The 19,508-nt window shown below is 45.5% G+C and overlaps 1 protein-coding gene across 1 annotated transcript; it reads right to left on the minus strand.

Annotated features, from left to right (window-relative positions):
• Positions 1–6,906: 6,906 nt before the first annotated feature.
• LOC125535695 lies at positions 6,907–7,510 on the minus strand. The gene has a single exon (XM_048698760.1). The coding sequence runs from the start codon at positions 7,429–7,431 to the stop codon at positions 7,078–7,080; it is 354 nt and encodes a 117-aa protein (XP_048554717.1). The 5' UTR covers positions 7,432–7,510; the 3' UTR covers positions 6,907–7,077.
• Positions 7,511–19,508: the final 11,998 nt, after the last annotated feature.

Consider the following 19,508-nt stretch of genomic DNA (forward strand, 5'->3'; position numbering starts at 1 on the left):
GTAATAAATACCGGTTCGGTTGCTAAGTGTTAGTAACTCGAAATAAAAGGCTACGGAGACTAGCTAAAGGTGAGATGACGATATGTTGGAAGTGTTTCCAAGGTTGATGTGATCAAACATCGCACGCTCCCTCTACCATCGGGATTGGTGTTAAACCGAAATAATTGTTATTTGGTGTTTGCGTGGAGCATAAACATGATTGGATTATGTTTATCGCCACACGGTTATTCATTTAAGGAGAATAATGGTTACTCTGTTTATTTGAATAATACCTTCAATGGTCTTGCACCTAAAATGAATGGTTTATTGAATCTCGATCGTAGTGATACACATGTTCATGCCAAAAGATATAAGATAGTAATGATAGTACCACGTACTTGTGGCACTGCCATTTGAGTCATGTTGGTGTAAAACGCATGAAGAAGCTCCACGTTGATGGATCTTTGGACTCACTCGTTTTTGAAAAGATTGAGACATGTGAACCATGTCTATTGGTAGATATGCATGAAGAAACTCCATACAGATGGATCGTTTGGACTCACTTGATTTTGAATCACTTGAGACATGCAAATCATACCACATGGGCAAGATGACTGAAAGACCTCGTTTTCAGTAAGATGGAACAAGAAAGCAACTTGTTGGAAGTAATACATTTTGATGTGTGCAATCCAACGAGTGCTGAGGCACGCAGTGGATATCGTTATGTTCTTACTTCACAGATGATTTGAGTAGATGCTGAGTATATTTACTTGGTGAAACACAAGTCTGAATTATTGAAAGGTTCAAGTAATTTCAGAGTGAAGTTGAAGATCGTCGTGACAAGATGATAAAATGTCTATGATATGATCATAGAGATGAATATCTGAGTTACGAGTTTGGCACAAAATTAAGACATTGTGGAAATTATTTCACAACTAATACCGCCTGGAACACCATAGTGTGATGGTGCGTCCGAACATCATAACTGCACCCTATTGGATATGGTGCATACCATGATGTCTCTTATCGAATTACCACTATCGTTTATGGGTTAGGCATTAGAGACAACCGCATTCACTTTAAATAGGGCACCACACAATTCCGTTGAGACGGCACCGTATGAACTATGGTTTAGAGAAACCTGAGCTGTCGTTTCTTAAAAGTTTGGGGCTGCGATGCTTATGTGAAAAGGTTTCAGGCTGATAAGCTCGAATCCAAAGCGGATGAATACATCTTCATAGAATACCCAAAACAGTGTGGTATACCTCCTATTTCAGATCCGGAAGCAAAATTGATTGTTTCTAGAAACGGGTCCTTTCTCGAGGAAAAGTTTCTCTCGAAAGAATTGAGTGGAGGATGGTGGAGACTTGATGAGGTTATTGAACCGTCACTTCAACTAGTGTGTAGCAGGGCACAGAAAGTTGTTCCTGTGGCACCTACACCAATTGAAGTGGAATCTTATGATAGTGATCATGAAACTTCGGATCAAGTCACTACCAAACCTCATAGGTCGACAAGGATGTGTACTACATCAGAGTGGTACGTAATCCTGTCTTGGAAGTCATGTTGCTAGACAACAATGAACCTACGAGCTATGAAGAAGCGATGGTGGGCCCGGATTCCGACGAATGGCTCGAGGCCATAAAATCCGAGAGAGGATCCATGTATAAAACAAAGTATAGACTTTGAAAAGAACTACTTGATGGTCGTAAGGCTGTTGGGTGCAGATGGATTTTAAAAGGAAGACGGACAATGATGATAAGTGTCACCATTAAGAAAGCTCGACTTGTCGTTAAGATGTTTCCCGACAAGTTCAAGGAGTTGACTACGATGAGACTTTCTCACTCGTAGCGATGCTAAGATTCTGTTGGAATTATGTTAGCAGTTACTGCATTATTTATGAAATCTTGCAGATAGGATGTCAAAACACTGTTTCCTCGACGTTTTTTCTTGAGGAAAGGTTGTATGTGATACAACCAGAAGGTTTTGTCAACCCTGAAAGATGCTAACAAGTATGCAAAGCTCCAGCAATCCTTCTAAGGACTGGAGTAAGCATCTCGGAATTGGAATGTACGCTTTGATGAGATGATCAAAGATTTTGGGTTTATACAAAGTTTATGAGAAACTTGTATTTCCAAAGAAGTGAGTGGGAGCACTATAGAATTTTTGATGAGTATATGTTGTTAACATATTATTGATCAGAAATGATGTAGAATTTCTGGAAAGCATACAGGGTTATTTTGAAAAGTGTTTTTTAATAGAAAACCTGGATTAAGCTACTTGAACATTGAGCATCAAGATCTATAAGGATAGATCAAAATCGCTTAATAGTACTTTCAAACGAACACATACCATGACAAAAATTTGAAGGAGTTCAAAAATAGATCGGCAAAGAAGGAGTTCTTGGCTATGTTATAAGGTATGAGTATTGAGTAAAACTCAAGACCTGACCACGGCAGAATAGAGAGAAAGGACGAAGGTCGTCCCCTATGCTTTAGACGTAGGCTCTAAAGTATGCTATGTTGTGTACCGCACCTGAAGTGTGCCAAGCCATGAGTCAGTCAAGGGGTACAAGTGCGATCTAGGAATGGATCACAGGACAACGGTCAAGGTTATCCTTAGTAACTAGTGGACTAAGGGATTTTCTCGATTATGAAGGTGGTAAAAGAGTTCGTCGTAAAAGGTTACGTCGATGCAAACTTTGACACTAATCCGGATAACTCTGAGGAGTAAATCAGATTCGTACAGTAGAGCAGTTATTTGGAATAGCCCCAAGTAGCGCGTGGTAGCTGCATATACAAGATGACATAGAGATTTGTAAATCACACATGGATCTGAAAGGTTCAGACCCATTGACTGATAAACCTCTCTCACAAGCAAGATATGAACACACCCCATGGGTGTTGGATTCTCTACAATCACATAGTGATGTGAACTAGATTATTGACTCTATTGCAAGTGGGAGACTGTTGGAAATATGCCCTAGAGGCAATAATAAATTAGTTATTATTATATTTCCTTATTCATGATAATCGGTTATTATCCATGCTAGAATTGTATTGATAGGAAACTCAGATACATGTGTGGATACATAGACAACACCATGTCCCTAGTAAGCCTCTAGTTGACTAGCTAGCTCGTTGATCAATAGATGGTTACGGTTTCCTAACCATGTACATTGGATGTCGTTGATGACGGGATCACATCATTAGGAGAATGATGTGATGGACAAGACCCAATCCTAAGCCTAGCACAAGATCGTGTAGTTCGTATGCTAAAGCTTTTCTAATGTCAAGTATCATTTCCTTAGACCATGAGATTGTGCAACTCCCAGATACCGTAGGAATGCTTTGGGTGCACCAAACGTCACAATGTAACTGGGTGGCTATAAAGGTGCACTGCGGGTATCTCCGAAAGTGTCTGTTGGGTTGGCACGAATCGAGACTGGGATTTGTCACTCTGTGTAACGGAGAAGTATCTCTGGGCCCACTCGGTAGGACATCATCATAATGTGCACAATGTGACCAAGGAGTTGATCACGGGATGATGTGTTACGGAATGAGTAAAGAGACTTGCCGGTAACGAGATTGAATGAGGTATCGGGATACCGACGGTCGAATCTCGGGCAAGTATCGTACCGATAGACAAAGGGAATTGTATATGAGATTGATTAAATCCTTGACATCGTGGTTCATCCGATGAGATCATCATGGAACATGTGGGAGCCAACATGGGTATCCAGATCCCACTATTGGTTATTGGCCGGAGAGTTGTCTCGGTCATGTCTACATGGTTCCCGAACCCGTAGGGTCTACACACTTAAGGTTTGATGACGCTAGGGTTATAGGAAAAGTATGTACGTGGTTACCGAATGTTGTTCGGAGTCCCGGATGAGATCCTGGACGTCACGAGGAGTTCCGGAATGGTCCGGAGGTAAAGATTTATATATGGGAAGTCCCGTTTTGGTCACCGGAAAAGTTTCGGGTGCTATCGGTAACGTACCGGGACCACCGGGAGGGTCCCGGGGGTCCACCAGGTGGGGCCACCAGCCCCAGAAGGCTGCGTGGGCCAAGTGTGGGAGGGGACCAGTCCCAGGTAGGCTGGTGCGCCCCCCACCAAGGCCCAAGGCGCAGGGAGAGTGGGAGGGGGCAAACCCTAGGTCCAGATGGGCCTTAAGGCCCACCCTAGGGCGCCCCCCTCTCTCCCTCTCCCCTGTAGCTGCCACCCTAGATGGGATCTAGGGCTGCCGCCCCCTTGGGGAGGGAACCCTAGAGGGGGCGCAGCCCCTCCCCTCCCCTATATATACTTGAGGTATGGGGTTGCCCAACATATGTGATTTGATCTCTCTCTTGGTGCAGCCCTACCCCTCTCCCTCCTCGTCTCTCGTAGTGCTTGGCGAAGCCCTGCTGGAGTACCGCGCTCCTCCACCATCACCATGCCATTGTGCTGCTGCTGGACGGAGTCTTCCCCAACCTCTCCCTCTCTCCTTGCTGGATCAAGGCGTGGGAGACGTCACCGGGCTGTACATGTGTTGAACGCGGAGGCGCCGTTGTTCGGCGCTTAGATCGGAATCAACCACGATTTGAATCGCTGCGTGTACGACTCCACCAACCGCGTTCTTGTAACGCTTCTGCATTGCGATCTTCAAGGGTATGAAGATGCACTCCTCTCTCTCGTTGCTAGTCTCTCCATAGATTGATCTTGGTGACACGTAGGAAAATTTTGAATTTCTGCTACGATCCCCAACAGCCCCTCCTCTGCTCTTGCACAATTGGTTGCTATGTTGAACAGTTTCAAAGTCATGCACAACTCCTCATGGATGGCAAGCTCCTCCTTCATCTTGATGTCGCAGACTCCATCGGAAAACGCTGAGACGATGGCCTTGTCCGTCACCCTGGGGATCTTGAGACGCACGCTGTTGAAGCGTTGTATGTACTTCTGCAGGGTCTCTCCCGGCTGTTGCTTGATGCGGCGCAGGTCACCCTCGGCCGGGGGGCAGTCGCGAGTGGCCTGGAAGTTGGCAACGAAGTGATCACGCATCTCATCCCAGTAGGAGATCAAGCCCGGGGGGCAGGTTCAGGAGCCATGAGCGAGCGCCGTCCTTGAGATCCATGGGAAACCAGTTCGCCATGACCTTTTCTTCGCTGTTGGCCACCTCGATGCTTAGCTCGTAGAGCTGCAAGAACTCCGCAGCGTCGGGGGTGCCGTCGTAGCAAGGAGGCAGATCCGGTTTGAACTTGCCTGGCCAGACGACGCTACGCAGCTCAGGAGTGAAGGCGCGACAGCCTGCCGTGGCCACTGGGGCCAGTCATGGAGGCGGAGCTTGATCTTGGTGTCCCTGCGCCGCCACGGCAAGTGGCGCATGGCCCTGCCGCAGCAAGCGATCCTGACGTGGCGGTGCCAAGAGCGGTGGAGCATTTTCTTACGGACGGGGAACCTCTTGGCAGTTTCCTTCTTCGTGCGCGGGCACACGACGCGGTGGATTACGCCGTGGGACTGCACATCTTGGAGCGAAGACGTCGTCCTGACGCGGAGGAGGCGGAGGCGCTCCATGAGTCGCGCGTCTCGGTGCGAGGGTGCCATCTTGTTGCGGAGGGGGCGGAAGCGCTCCGTGAGCCACATCGCCCGCAGCCGGGGGCGGGCGAGGCAGCGAGAGGGATGGTGCAGGAGAGCCCCCCGCGGTGGTGATGCCGTCTTGGGCTCCACGGTGATCTCCGTCCTGCCGTCTTGCTGGTCTTGGTCTCGTTGCACCGATATGGAAAACTTTGCCTGATGCCTCGGGACTCCTCGCCTGCGCTTGCCTCTTTAGCACCAAAGAGGAAACGAGGACACTCCGCGCGCTGGCGCCCGCCTGGCTCCAGTCGTCATGGCTTGCGTCACAGAAACCTCGCGAGGTGTCCCTTGCCTTGAACTCTCCGCCTCTCGCGAGCCAGCCTGGTGAGGCCGCCCCTAAGAAGGTCTTGCGTCGTCCGCCTCACGAGGCTTGGCCCTCGCGAGGGTCTTAAGTATTTGCTGGTGAAGATGGGTTGTACGGGGCCGCTGGTGGAGCCACGCTGTGGGCCGCAGGCAGGCAAGTCTGGGGACCCTCGTTCCCAAAACGCTGACACGTTCGTTTCATAAGACAAGAATCAAAAATTGGATTCAAGATTTTTGATAAAAGTTGAAAAGAAGTTGCACTGGTTGGTACTACCTCCCTTTCAAATTAGTTGAAGTTATGGTTTTGTCTAAGTCAAACTTCTCCAAGTTTGACCAGGTTTATATGAAAAATCCAATATCTACAACATCAGATGTATACTCCCTTCGCCTAGAATTACTTGTCACATAAATGGATGTATCTAGACGAATTTTTAGTTCTAGATCCATTAATTTCTATCCATTTTTGCGACAAGTAATTTAGGACCGAGGGAGTATATGAATAAAAGTATATATCTGATGATGGATTTAATGAAAGTAATTTGATGGTGTGAATGTTGATATGTTTTTTCTACATATTTGGTCCCAAATTAGAGAAGTTTGATATAGGATCAACCTAAAACTAAAATTGTGTCTCGTTGGAGGAAATTTGCGATAAGGAACGAGAGTTACAAGGATACAAGACGTGTTATCCATTGTTTGGCTAGGGGGAAGGGAGTTGAGGAGAGAAGGGGAAAGGGAACCAAAGAGGTCAATTTCCACGCCTCTCTTCCCTAGCCCCTTGTTAATTCAGGCTGGATAGAGGTTCCTCCCAAATTCTCACCGATAATTGTTCCCACCACACATCAAAAAGGAGACTGAGACTAAAATTCTAGTAATTCTCAAGTCTAATCTCTAGACAAACTCCTCGCTGTTGTAATCTTCATTCCCTTTCCCTCAGACTGCCAGACACGCTGCAAGTAATTTGGAGAGGGGGAAGTAGTTTCGGAAGTAAACAAACATGCAATTACTGGATACAGCCCGCAAGCAACAGTTTAAGCAGACGAACCAGAGTATACACAGCCATTAATCAGAACTCCATTGTCATGGATCTCTTCTACGTACAGAGTCTCCGAATAAAACACAGCAAAGAGATTCATCGAGATACAAAGCGAGGCGACCTGCCATGAGAATCCAGTAAGATGATCAGGTCCTCTTGACGGGGTCGAAGTTGGAGACGGCGACGACGGCCCCGGCGATGCCGGCGAAGACGACCCCGCCGGACACGATGCTGAGCAGGAAGTTCTTGAGCGACGGGGACAGCCCCGGGGACGCGGCCTCCGCGACCTCGGGCAGCACCAGCGCCGCCGCCACGGCCGCCGCGGTCAGCCCGGCCGTGAGCTTCTCCTGCACGGACGCGGAGGACGCCCGGACGGCCGTCATCCTCGCCGCGGGCCTGCCGGCCCTGGCCACCGGCAGGGGCCGGAACGACGCGGCCTTCTTGAGCCCGGCGACGGACAGGGGCGCCGCGACGGCGGACAGGGACGCGGTGGCGGCCATGGCGTGCGTGCTGCGTGGGTGCGTCTTCTTCTTGGCTTGGCGCGCGGCGTGAGGTGTGTGGGGGACGGGATGGTTGGCGCGGAGAAGGTTTTAGTAGGGCGTGTGGAGGATCGCGGCGTGCCAGGTCGGCGCGGGAGTCCGACGTGGGGAGCTCTGGTCGCGCCGTGGAGGGATAACGTTATCCCCGGAGGTGGCATGTGGCTGGGCTGCTCCCGCTCCCGATTTCCGGTTCGGATCTGATTGGCTCAGGTCCCCCTTTTCTCCGTGTTAATTTTTCAAGGTCGGGTGATACGTGAAAACGTATGTACTATGTACTGCTGATGTGACGGCATTTGGAGCAGAGCGAGAGGATAAATACTTTTTCAGCTCGTTCATACTGTAGTACATGTTTGTTTTGTATTCAATGCAATCGTGCTCTGCAAATTTGGTGTTGATTTTCTTGGTGGAAAATACGTGGGTGCACCCGGCACCGTGTGGGTTTAACTACACACAAGGTCCGGAAAATTCTCACACAATTGGCATGTTTACATCGTGTGATGGGGTGTGAGGCACATAACTTAGCAAGAACGTGTCTCTTTGTGTGTTGAGATAATAAGTTGTACGTACAATTACCCTCCATCTTTCCTTTTATAAAGCGTAAATCTCTACTTTTAATGAAGGAGTACGTGCGTCGTTTTCCACCCATCCCATCGAAGGAAATCCCACCCATATCGATTGGGAAATCAGTCCTCCGGTTTTTATCAAAAAAAGAAAACCACCTCCCATTTGCTCACCTTCTCTGTTTTTTCCCACGGTAAGGAAAAGCAAAAAAAAAGGAGGCGCATGCGCTTTTGCACGTGGATAGGAAGGTACTCCCTCTGTTTCCTATTTGTGTGCAATTTGTTTCCTTTTTCTCATATATAGTCTGCGATCCGCCCGTAGATCTTTTCCAACTATATGCTTCTGATCTACCGCACCGCATTCAACGCTAGCCTTCCTATTTGTCAACTTCTTTCCTTACTCTTCACTTCTTGATCCCCATCGTCCCTGGTCTTCTCCGGCCACCATGAAATCGACATAGTTGTCATCGACCATGTTCGGACGATCGTGCCCGCGCCCGATGTCTTGGCCGAGTCCGGCATGAGAGAGACGACATCATCCTTGCCGAGTCAGGCGAAGTTCATGATCCCCGTCCGGCACCGCACCCTTCCATCTTCTTGATGGTCGAAGACAGAAGTGTCGTACGTCCTCGTGCAAGGCATGCCTGCGGCCTGTGAATCCAAGGTGTGTGTGCCCCGCTCAGCCTCGTGCGCGTGACCACCATAGTTGATGGGTCAAACGTCATGCACCGGCACGGTTATAGCAGGACGAGGACAGCGGCCAGGAGGACGACGGGAAGTTCGTGGCGCGCATTGGAGATATCGCCGTGTTGTTTTGTATGTGTTAGGCCATGGCATGGAGTGAAGTGGAACAGTTCGGCACAATTTTTTCTAAGTGGTGAGGATGCCCGGAAGGCCCCTCATCGCCGGCGGATGACCTCCTCCACGTCAATGGCGCCGGAGCCCCTTTTTCAAGTGGTGAGGATGCCCGGAAGGCCCCTCATCGACGGCGGATGACCTCCTCTATGTCAATGGCGCCGGAGCTTCTTCGCCAACCGTACAGCCACACCGTCGATCTCCTCCGCCATGTGGTTGATTTTCTACTAATCTTTCTAGACTAACTACAGACCATTTGGTTGTATCAGGGTGGGTATTGATATTTTGGACAATGTGAAGGTCGGTAGGTGGTTGGACCGGCAGGCATTTGCCATGGTGTTTCCAGCGGAGATCTCAGGTTCAAGCCCAACGGAAGTGCAAAATTTTGGTAAGATAATCGTCTTTTGGGTTCCTGCTTGTTGCTATCTTTTTTATGGACACATTTGAGAGTTGTCTCAGTCCATAGGAAATTACTGTTTTTCATAGTGTCAGATCTCATTCCTATTACACAATAAAATGGGCAAGGCATGTTTGGTAACCGTGCTTTATTTTATATGCTCGTGTTTGATTACTTGAGGACATATATGCATACTACAGAGCAATGCCATGCGTTTGACCTCTGAGTATTATTGATAAAGCACTTTTTAATAATACTGAAACTAAAACTCAGTCGCTAAAACATGTAATCATTCAGCTTCTTTGCAGCTACATCTATGACCACCATGCTACACATCAAAGTGATAAACTTCCTATTTAACCACTACCGTTGACGACTTTAAGTTCAGTGTAGGGAAAATGGATGAAGTCTCCTAATGGTGATAGTGGTGCAGGCAACATTTTCTACAGACTTTAAAGTTCAAAATGGACACCTTAATATGTGCGGATTATCAGGTTCTTGTAGTTTGTCTCCACATCGGTTGCGCGCAAGGAGTATTTTTTTTTTTGTCTTATGTATTAATCTATAATTTGCTTTTCTCCAATGTACAATTTCTCAAGTTCAACAAGAGTGTGGTTAGTGCCTTTTTTCCATTCTATCAAAAAACGGATTGGGTTCTACTATAGAAAGCGGTAAGGGAACAAAACAAGAAAAGATCAACCAGGTTAGTTCCTTTTCTTGCTTAGATTTACCGTTGAAGTCAAATTAGTATTTAAGTAAGGAAAGTCAAACTTTTGTCTGTACTGATTTTTTTTCTGGTTCACAGGAGAGAGGGAGGAATTGGCCAGCATGGGGTCATGAGTGGTACAAACAGGAAGATGCATGCTCATCGGTTCTGTCGGTTCAGTTTACTTTGGATTTTCAGTTCTTTTCACCTCATAATTACTCCTTACATTGTGAAATTTTTGTGAGATTACAACAAATACACCTTACATCGTGAAATTTTTGTAAAAAAAATGCACCTTAGATAAAGGAACGGAGGGAGTATCTTTTATTTCTGTGTTAGTGCAGTTAAGCTTCTTTATCTTTTATTCCATCCCACTAGAGGCCTCTTGTGCACCTTGATTTAGTTCTGGTGTTTATTTGGTGCCAATGTCGTAGGACAATACATTCATGCATGGATTTATTCCAGCATTCAAATTTCAAGATCTTTGTGCCACTGGTTCGCTGCATTCACCTTAATGGAGGTAATAAACTCTTACTGAGGAACATGCATAATGATGGAGGAACGGACGTCAAAGTTAAAGGAGCATATTATTCAGCTTCAGGGGTTTTGGACATATGGCTTCTAATTCCATCAGCAAGAACTTAATTCATATTCTAAAAATTGAAGGGGAGGAAGAGGAATATTGTCGGTCATGTCCGGAAACAATGCTCTTTTTCTTATTTCGGTTGATCCGTTTCTTTTGTGTATCATCAATTGAGTATTTGAGTTGGAACATAAGTATATTAGTTTCTTAGAATTTGCACATATGCTTTATCCAGTTGTCAATGTTATGTACAAACATATATTTATATTTGGACTATAGATTCTTTATACTTATTGCCGTACCTCGTGTTTTCTACTAAGTGTGGTACCTCTTGAAGGAGGGAAAAAAGCCAGGAGTCACTGCTGATTAAGGTACGGAAGTTGGTGGGCACGTACAAGGACGAGGATGTGAGCATCACAGTGATGGGGCACAACCTTTAGGTGGCATTGGCAACCCCAAGCGTGTTCTACATCGCCGAGAATGGTCAGTCACGGCGTCCGCGCGTGGGAGCAGCCGACTTCAAGAAGCGATTCGACGTCGCCATGGCCTCCACGGTCGCAACGCCTGAGAGATCGTTCGCTGGCACTCAGCGCTGTTGTACCATGACATGGGCTCTGAGCTGGCCATCGACATCGGCACGTCGCAATACCTGATGCCTGAGGACGTCGCCGCCCGGTTCGTAATTGTTGATGGGGTCGCCGCAAGGTGAGTTGAAGCAATCTCATACGCCATAGCTGATGCGCCCAACTTCCTATCATGGGTGCTAGCCGTAAAGTCGAATGCATATATTGGTGAGCTCTGTGATCCAAACACCGAGAAGATAGTGAAGGAAATATGCCCTAGAGGCAATAATAAAGTTATTATTTATTTCCTTATATCATGATAAATGTTTATTATTCATGCTAGAATTGTATTAACCGGAAACATAATACATGTGTGAATACATAGACAAACAGAGTGTCACTAGTATGCCTCTACTTGACTAGCTCGTTAAACAAAGATGGTTATGTTTCCTAACCATGGACAAAGAGTTGTTATTTGATTAACGAGGTCACATCATTAGTTGAATGATCTGATTGACATGACCCATTCCATTAGCTTAGCACCCGATCGTTTAGTATGTTGCTATTGATTTCTTCATGACTTATACATGTTCCTATGACTATGAGATTATGCAACTCCCGTTTGCCGGAGGAACACTTTGTGTGCTACCAAACGTCACAACGTAACTGGGTGATTATAAAGGAGCTCTACAGGTGTCTCCAATGGTAGATGTTGGGTTGGCGTATTTCGAGAATAGGATTTGTCACTCCGATTGTCGGAGAGGTATCTCTGGGCCCTCTCGGTAATGCACATCACATAAAGCCTTGCAAGCATTGCAACTAATGAGTTAGTTGCAGGATGATATATTACGGAATGAGTAAAGAGATTTGCCAGTAACGAGATTGAACTAGGTATTGGATACCGACGATCGAATCTCGGGCAAGTAACATACCGATGACAAAGGGAACAACGTATGTTGTTATGCGGTCTGACCGATAAAGATCTTCGTTGAATATGTAGGAGCCAATATGGGCATCCAGGTCCCGCTATTGGTTATTGACCAGAGATGTGTCTCAGTCATGTCTACATTATTCTCGAACCGTAGTGTCCGCACGCTTAAATGTTACGATGACAGTTATTATGAGTTTATGCATTTTGATGCACCGAAGTTAGTTCGGAGTCTCGGATGTGATCACGGACATGACGAGGAGTCTCGAAATGGTCGAGACATAAAGATTGATATATTGGAAGCCTATATTTGGACATCGGAAGTGTTCCGGGTGAAATCGGGATTTTACCGGAGTACCGGGAGGTTACCGGAACCCCCCGGGAGCCATATGGGCCTTAATGGGCTTTAGTGGAAAGGAGAAAGGGGCAGCCCAAGATGGCCGCGCGCCTCCCCCCTCCCCTAGTCCTATTAGGACTAGGAGAGGTGGCCGGCCCCCCTCTCTCTCTTTCCACCTCGGGGAATCCTAGTCCAACTAGGATTGGGGGGGGAGTCCTACTCCCGGTAGGAGTAGGACTCCTCCTGCGCCCTCCTCCTGGCCGGAGGCCCCCTCCCCCTTGGCTCCTTTATATACGGAGGCAGGGGGCACCTCTAGACACACAAGTTGATCCACGTGATCGTTCCTTAGCCGTGTGCGGTGCCCCCTGCCACCATATTCCACCTCGGTCATATCATTGTAGTGCTTAGGCGAAGCCCTGCGTCGGTAGAACATCAAGATCGTCACCACGCCGTCGTGCTGACGGAACTCCTCCCCGACGCTTTGCTGGATCGAAGCCCGGGGATCGTCATCGAGCTGTACGTGTTCTAAGAACTCGGAGGTGCCGGAGTAACGGTGCTTGGATCGGTCGGATCGTGAAGACGTACGACTACTTCCTCTACGTTGTGTCAACGCTTCCGCGGTCGGTCTGCGTGGGTACGTAGACAACACTCTCCCCTCTTGTTGCTGTACATCACCATGATCTTGCGTGTGCGTAGGAAATTTTTTGAAATTACTACGAAACCCAACAGTGGCATCCAAGCCTAGGTTTTATATGTTGATGTTACATGCACGAGTAGAACACAAGTGAGTTGTGGGCGATATAAGTCATACTGCCTACCAGCATGTCATACTTTGGTTCGGCGGCATTGTTGGACGAGACGACCCGGACCAACATTACGCGTACGCTTACGCGAGACCGGTTCCCCCGACGTGCTTTGCACATAGGTGGCTTGCGGGCGACTGTCTCTCCAACTTTAGTTGAACCAAGTATGGCTACTCCCGGTCCTTGCGAAGGTTAAAACGGAGTCTATTTGACAAACTATCGTTGTGGTTTTGATGCGTAGGTGAGATTGGTTCTTGCTTAAGCCCGTAGCAGCCACGTAAGAACTTGCAACAACAAAGTAGAGGACGTCTAACTTATTTTTGCAGGGCATGTTGTGATGTGATATGGTCAAGGCATGATGCTGAATTTTATTGTATGAGATGATCATGTTTTGTAACCGAGTTATCGGCAACCGGCAGGAGCCATATGATTGTCGCTTTATTGTATGCAATGCAATCGCGATGTAATGCTTTACTTTATCACTAAACGGTAGCGATAGTCGTGGAAGCACAAGCTTGGCGAGACGACAACGATGCTACGATGGAGATCAAGGTGTCACGCCGATGACGATGGTGATCACGATGGTGCTTCGGAGATGGAGATCACAAGCACAAGATGATGATGGCCATATCATATCACTTATATTGATTGCATGTGATGTTTATCTTTTTATGCATCTTATCTTGCTTTGATTGACAGTAGCATTATAAGATGATCTCTCACTAAATTATCAAGAAGTGTTCTCCCTGAGTATGCACCGTTGCCAAAGTTCGTCGTGCCCAGACACCACGTGATGATCGGGTGTGATAAGCTCTACGTCCATCTACAACGGGTGCAAGCCAGTTTTGCACACGCAGAATACTCAGGTTAAACTTGACGAGCCTAGCATATGCAGATATGGCCTCGGAACACTGAGACCGAAAGGTCGAGCGTGAATCATATAGTAGATATGATCAACATAGTGATGTTCACCATTGAAAGCTACTCCATTTCACGTGATGATCGGTTATGGTTTAGTTGATTTGGATCACGTGATCACTTAGAGGATTAGAGGGATGTCTATCTAAGTGGGAGTTCTTAAGTAATATGATTAATTGAACTTTAATTTATCATGAACTTAGTCCTGGTAGTATTAGCATATCTATGTTGTAGATCAATAGCTCGCGTTGTTGCTTGCATATGTTTATTTTGATATGTTCATAGAGAAAAATTGTGTTGAAAGATGTTAGTAGCAATGATGCGGATTGGATCCGTGATCTGAGGTTTATCCTCATTGCTGCACAGAAGAATTATGTCCTTGATGCACCGCTGGGTGACAGACCTATTGCAGGAGCAGATGCAGACGTTATGAACGTTTGGCTAGCTCAATATGATGACTACTTGATAGTTTAGTGCACCATGCTTAACAGCTTAGAATCGGGACTTCAAAGACGTTTTGAACGTCATGGACCATATGAGATGTTCCAGGAGTTGAATTTAATATTTCAAGCAAATACCCGAGTTGAGAGATATGAAGTCTCCAACAAGTTCTATAGCTAAAAGATGGAGGAGAATCGCTCAACTAGTGAGCATGTGCTCAGATTGTCTAGGTACTACAATCGCTTGAATCAAGTGGGAGTTAATCTTCCAGATAAGATAGTGATTGACAGAATTCTCTACTCACCATCACCAAGTTAGTAGAACTTCATGATGAACTATAGTATGCAAGGGATGACAAAAACGAATCCCGAGCTTTTCATGATGATGAAATCGATGAAGGTAGAAATCAAGAAAGAGCATCAAATGTTGATGGTTGACAAGATCACTAGTTTCAAGAAAAGGGCAAAGGGAAAAAGGGGAACTTCAAGAAAAACAGCAAGCAAGTTGCTGCTCATGTGAAGAAGCCCAAGTCTGGTCCTAAGCCTGAGACTAAGTGCTTCTACTGCAAAGGGACTGGTCACTAAAAACGGAACTACCCCAAGTGATTGGCAGATAAGAAGGATGGCAAAGTGAACATAAGTATATTTGATATACATGTTATTGATGTGTACTTTACTAGTGTTTATAGCAACCCCTCAGTATTTGATGCTAGTTCAGTTGCTAAGATTAGTAACTCGAAACAGGAGTTGCAGAATAAACAGAGACTAGTTAAGGGTGAAGTGACGATGTGTGTTGGAAGTAGTTCCAAGATTGATATGATCATCATCGCACACTCCCCTATACTTTCGGGATTAGTGTTGAACCTAAATAAGTGTTATTTGGTTTTTGCGTTGAGCATGAATATGATTTGATCATGTTTATTGCAATACGGTTATTCATTAAAGTCAGAGAATAATTGTTGTTCTGTTTACATGAATAAAACCTTCGATGGTCATACACCCAATGAAACAAGTTCGTTGGATCTCGATCGTAGTGATACACATATTCATAATATTGAAACCAAAAGATGCAAAGTTAATAATGATAGTGCAACTTATTTGTGGCACTGCCGTTTAAGTCATATTGGTGTAAAGCGCATGAAGAAACTCCATGCTGATGGGCTTTTGGAATCACTTGATTATGAATCACTTGATGCTTGTGAACCATGCCTTATGGGCAAGATGACTAAAACGCCGTTCTCCGGAACAATGAAGCAAGCAACAGATTTGTTGGAAATCATACATACTGATGTATGTGGTCCGATGAATATTAAGGCTTACAGCAGGTATCATTATTTTCTGACCTTCACAGATGATTTGAGCAGATATGGGGATATCTACTTGATGAAATATAAGTCTGAAACATTTGAACAGTTCAAAGAATTTCAGAGTGAAGTGGAAAATCATCGTGACAAGAAAATAAAAGTTTCTACGATATGATCGCAGAGGTAAAATATTTGAGTTACGAGTTTGGCCTTCAATTAAAACAATGTGAAATAGTTTCACTACTCACGCCACCTGGAACACCATAGTGTAATGGTGTGTCCGAACGTCATAACCGTGCTTTATTAGATATAGTGCGATCTATGATGTCTCTTACCGATCTACCACTATCGTTTTGGGGTTATGCATTAGAGACAGCTGCATTCACGTTAAATAGGGCACCATCTAAATCCGTTGAGACGACACCATGTGAACTATAGTTTGGCAAGAAACCTAAGCTGTCGTTTCTTAAAGTTTGGAGTTGCGATGCTTATGTGAAAAAGTTTCATCTCGATAAGCTCAAACTCAAATCGGAGAAATATGTCTTCATAGGATACCCAAAGGAGACAGTTGGGTACACCTTCTATCACAGATCCGAAGGCAAGACATTCGTTGCTAAGAAAGGATCCTTTCTAGAGAAGGAGTTTCTCTCGAAAGAAGTGAGTGGGAGGAAAGTAGAAAACTTGAAAACTTGATAAGGTAATTGTACCTTCTCCCTTATTGGAAAATAGTTCATCACAGAAATCTGTTCCTGTGACTACTACACCAATTAGTGAGGAAGCTAATGATGATGATCATGTAACTTCAGATCAAGTTACTACCGAATCTCGTAGGTAAACCAGAGTGAGATCCGCACCAGAGTGGTACGGTAATCCTGTTCTGGAAGTCATGTTACTAGACCATGACGAACTTGCGAACTATGAGGAAGCGATGATGAGCCCAGATTCCGATAAATGGCTTGAGGCCATGAAATCTGAGATAGGATCCATGTATGAGAACAAAGTGTGGACTTTGGTGGACTTGCCCGAGGATCGGCAAGCCATTGATAATAAATGGATCTTCACGAGGAAGATGGACACGGATAGTAGTGTTACTATCTACAAAGCTAGAATTGTCGCAAAAGGTTTTCAACAAGTTCAAGGTGTTGACTACGATGAGAGTTTCTCACTCGTATCCATGCTTAAGTCTGTCCGAATCATGTTAGCAATTGCCGCATTTTATGAAATCTGGCAAATGGATAAACAAAACTGCATTCCTTAATGGATTTATTAAAGAAGAGTTGTATGTGATGCAACAAGATGGTTTTGTCAATCCTAAAGGTGCTAACAAAATATGCAAGCTCCAGCGATCCATTTATGGACCAGTGCAAGCATCTCGAAGTTGGAATATATGCTTTGATAAGTTGATCAAAGCATATAGTTTTATACAGACTTACGGTGAAGCCTGTATTTACAAGAAAGTGAGTGGGAGCACTACAGCATTTCTGATAAGTATATGTGAATGACATATTGTTGATCGGAAATAATGTAGAATTATTCTGTAAAGCATAAAGGAGTGTTTGAAAGGAGTTTTTCAAAGAAAGACTTCGGTGAAGCTGCTTACATATTGAGCTTCAAGATCTATAGAGATAGATCAAGACACTTGATAAGTTTTTTCAATGAGTACATACCTTGACAAGATTTTGAAGTAGTTCAAAATGGAACAATCAAAGAAAAAGTTTCTTGCCTGTGGTACAAGGTGTGAAGTTGAGTAAGACTCAAAACCCGACCACGGCAGAAGATAGAAAGAGAATGAAAGTCATTCCCTATGCCTCAGTCATAGGTTCTATAAAGTATGCCATGCTGTGTACCGGATCTATTGTATACCATACACTGTGTTAAGGGAGTACAATAGTGATCTAGGAGTAGATCAATGGACAGCGGTCAAAATTATCCTTACTGGAATAAGGATATGTTTCTCGATTACGGAGGTGACAAAAGGTTCGTCGTAAAGGGTTACGTCAATGCAAGTTTTGACACTGATCCAGATGACTCTAAGTCTCAATCTAGATACATATTGAAAGTGGGAGCAATTAGCTAGAGTAGCTCCATGTAGAGCATTGTTGACATAGAAATTTGCAAAATACATGCGGATCTGAATGTGGCAGACCCGTTGACTAAACTTCTCTCACAAGCAAAACATGATCACTTTTTGGGTCTTAATCACATAGCGATGTGAACTAGATTATTGAATCTAGTAAACCCTTTGGGTGTTAGTCACATGGAGATGTGAACCAATCACATAAAGATGTGAAATATTGATGTTAAATCACATGGCGATGTGATCTAGATTATTGACTCTAGTGCAAGTGGGAGACTGAAGGAAATATGCCCTAGAGGCAATAATAAAGTTATTATTTATTTCCTTATATCATGATAAATGTTTATTATTCATGCTAGAATTGTATTAACCGGAGATAAAGATCTTCGTGTGAATATGTAGGAGCCAATACAGAGTCCAGGTCCCGCTATTGGTTATTGACCGGAGATGTGTCTCAGTCATGTCTACATTATTCTCGAACCGTAGTGTCCGCACGCTTAAGCGTTACGATGACAGTTATTATGAGTTTATGCATTTTGATGTACCGAAGTTAGTTCGGAGTCCCGGATGTGATCACGGACATGACGAGGAGTCTCGAAATGGTCGAGACATAAAGATTGATATATTGGAAGCCTATATTTGGACATCGGAAGTGTTCCGGGTGAAATCGGGATTTTACCGAAGTACCGGGAGGTTACCGGAACCCCCCGGGAGCCATCTGGGCCTTAATGGGTTTTAGTGGAAAGGAGAAAGGGGCAGCCCAAGATGACTGCGCGCCTCCCCCCTCCCCTAGTCCTATTAGGACTAGGAGAGGTGGCCGGCCCCCCTCTCTCTCTTTCCCCCTCGGGGAATCCTAGTCCAACTAGGATTGGGGGGGGAGTCCTACTCCCGGTAGGGGAGTAGGACTCCTCCTGCGCCCTCTTCCTGGCCGGCGGCCCCCTCCTCCTTGGCTCCTTTATATACGGAGGCAGGGGGCACCTCTAGACACACAAGTTGATCCACGTGATCGTTCCTTAGCCGTGTGCGGTGCCCCCTGCCACCATATTCCACCTCGGTCATATCGTTGTAGTGCTTAGGCGAAGCCCTGCGTCGGTAGAACATCAAGATCGTCACCACGCCGTCGTGCTGACGGAACTCCTCCCCGACGCTTTGCTGGATCGGAGCCCGGGGATCGTCATCGAGATGTACGTGTGCTAAGAACTCAGAGGTGCCGGAGTAACGGTGCTTGGATCGGTCGGATCGTGAAGACGTACGACTACTTCCTCTACGTTGTGTCAACGCTTCCGCAGTCGGTCTGCGTGGGTACGTAGAGAACACTCTCCCCTTTTGTTGCTGTACATCACCATGATCTTGCGTGTGCGTAGGAATTTTTTTGAAATTACTACAAAACCCAACAGATAGTAGATGCAATTTTTTACTCTTAGCGGGCAAGTTGTTTTTAACTTTTTAAAAAGTAAGGTCGTGTAGGCGCATGGAGATCTCCACTTTGGTCATTTTCTACTCAATTGTAGAGTTTTATTGCAGTATCATAAATTTCCATATCTCAGCAGTGCATGTTTTTTAAAAT

The sequence above is a fragment of the Triticum urartu genome, chromosome 2 (assembly GCF_003073215.2).
Source record: "Triticum urartu cultivar G1812 chromosome 2, Tu2.1, whole genome shotgun sequence".
NCBI lineage: Eukaryota > Viridiplantae > Streptophyta > Magnoliopsida > Poales > Poaceae > Triticum > Triticum urartu.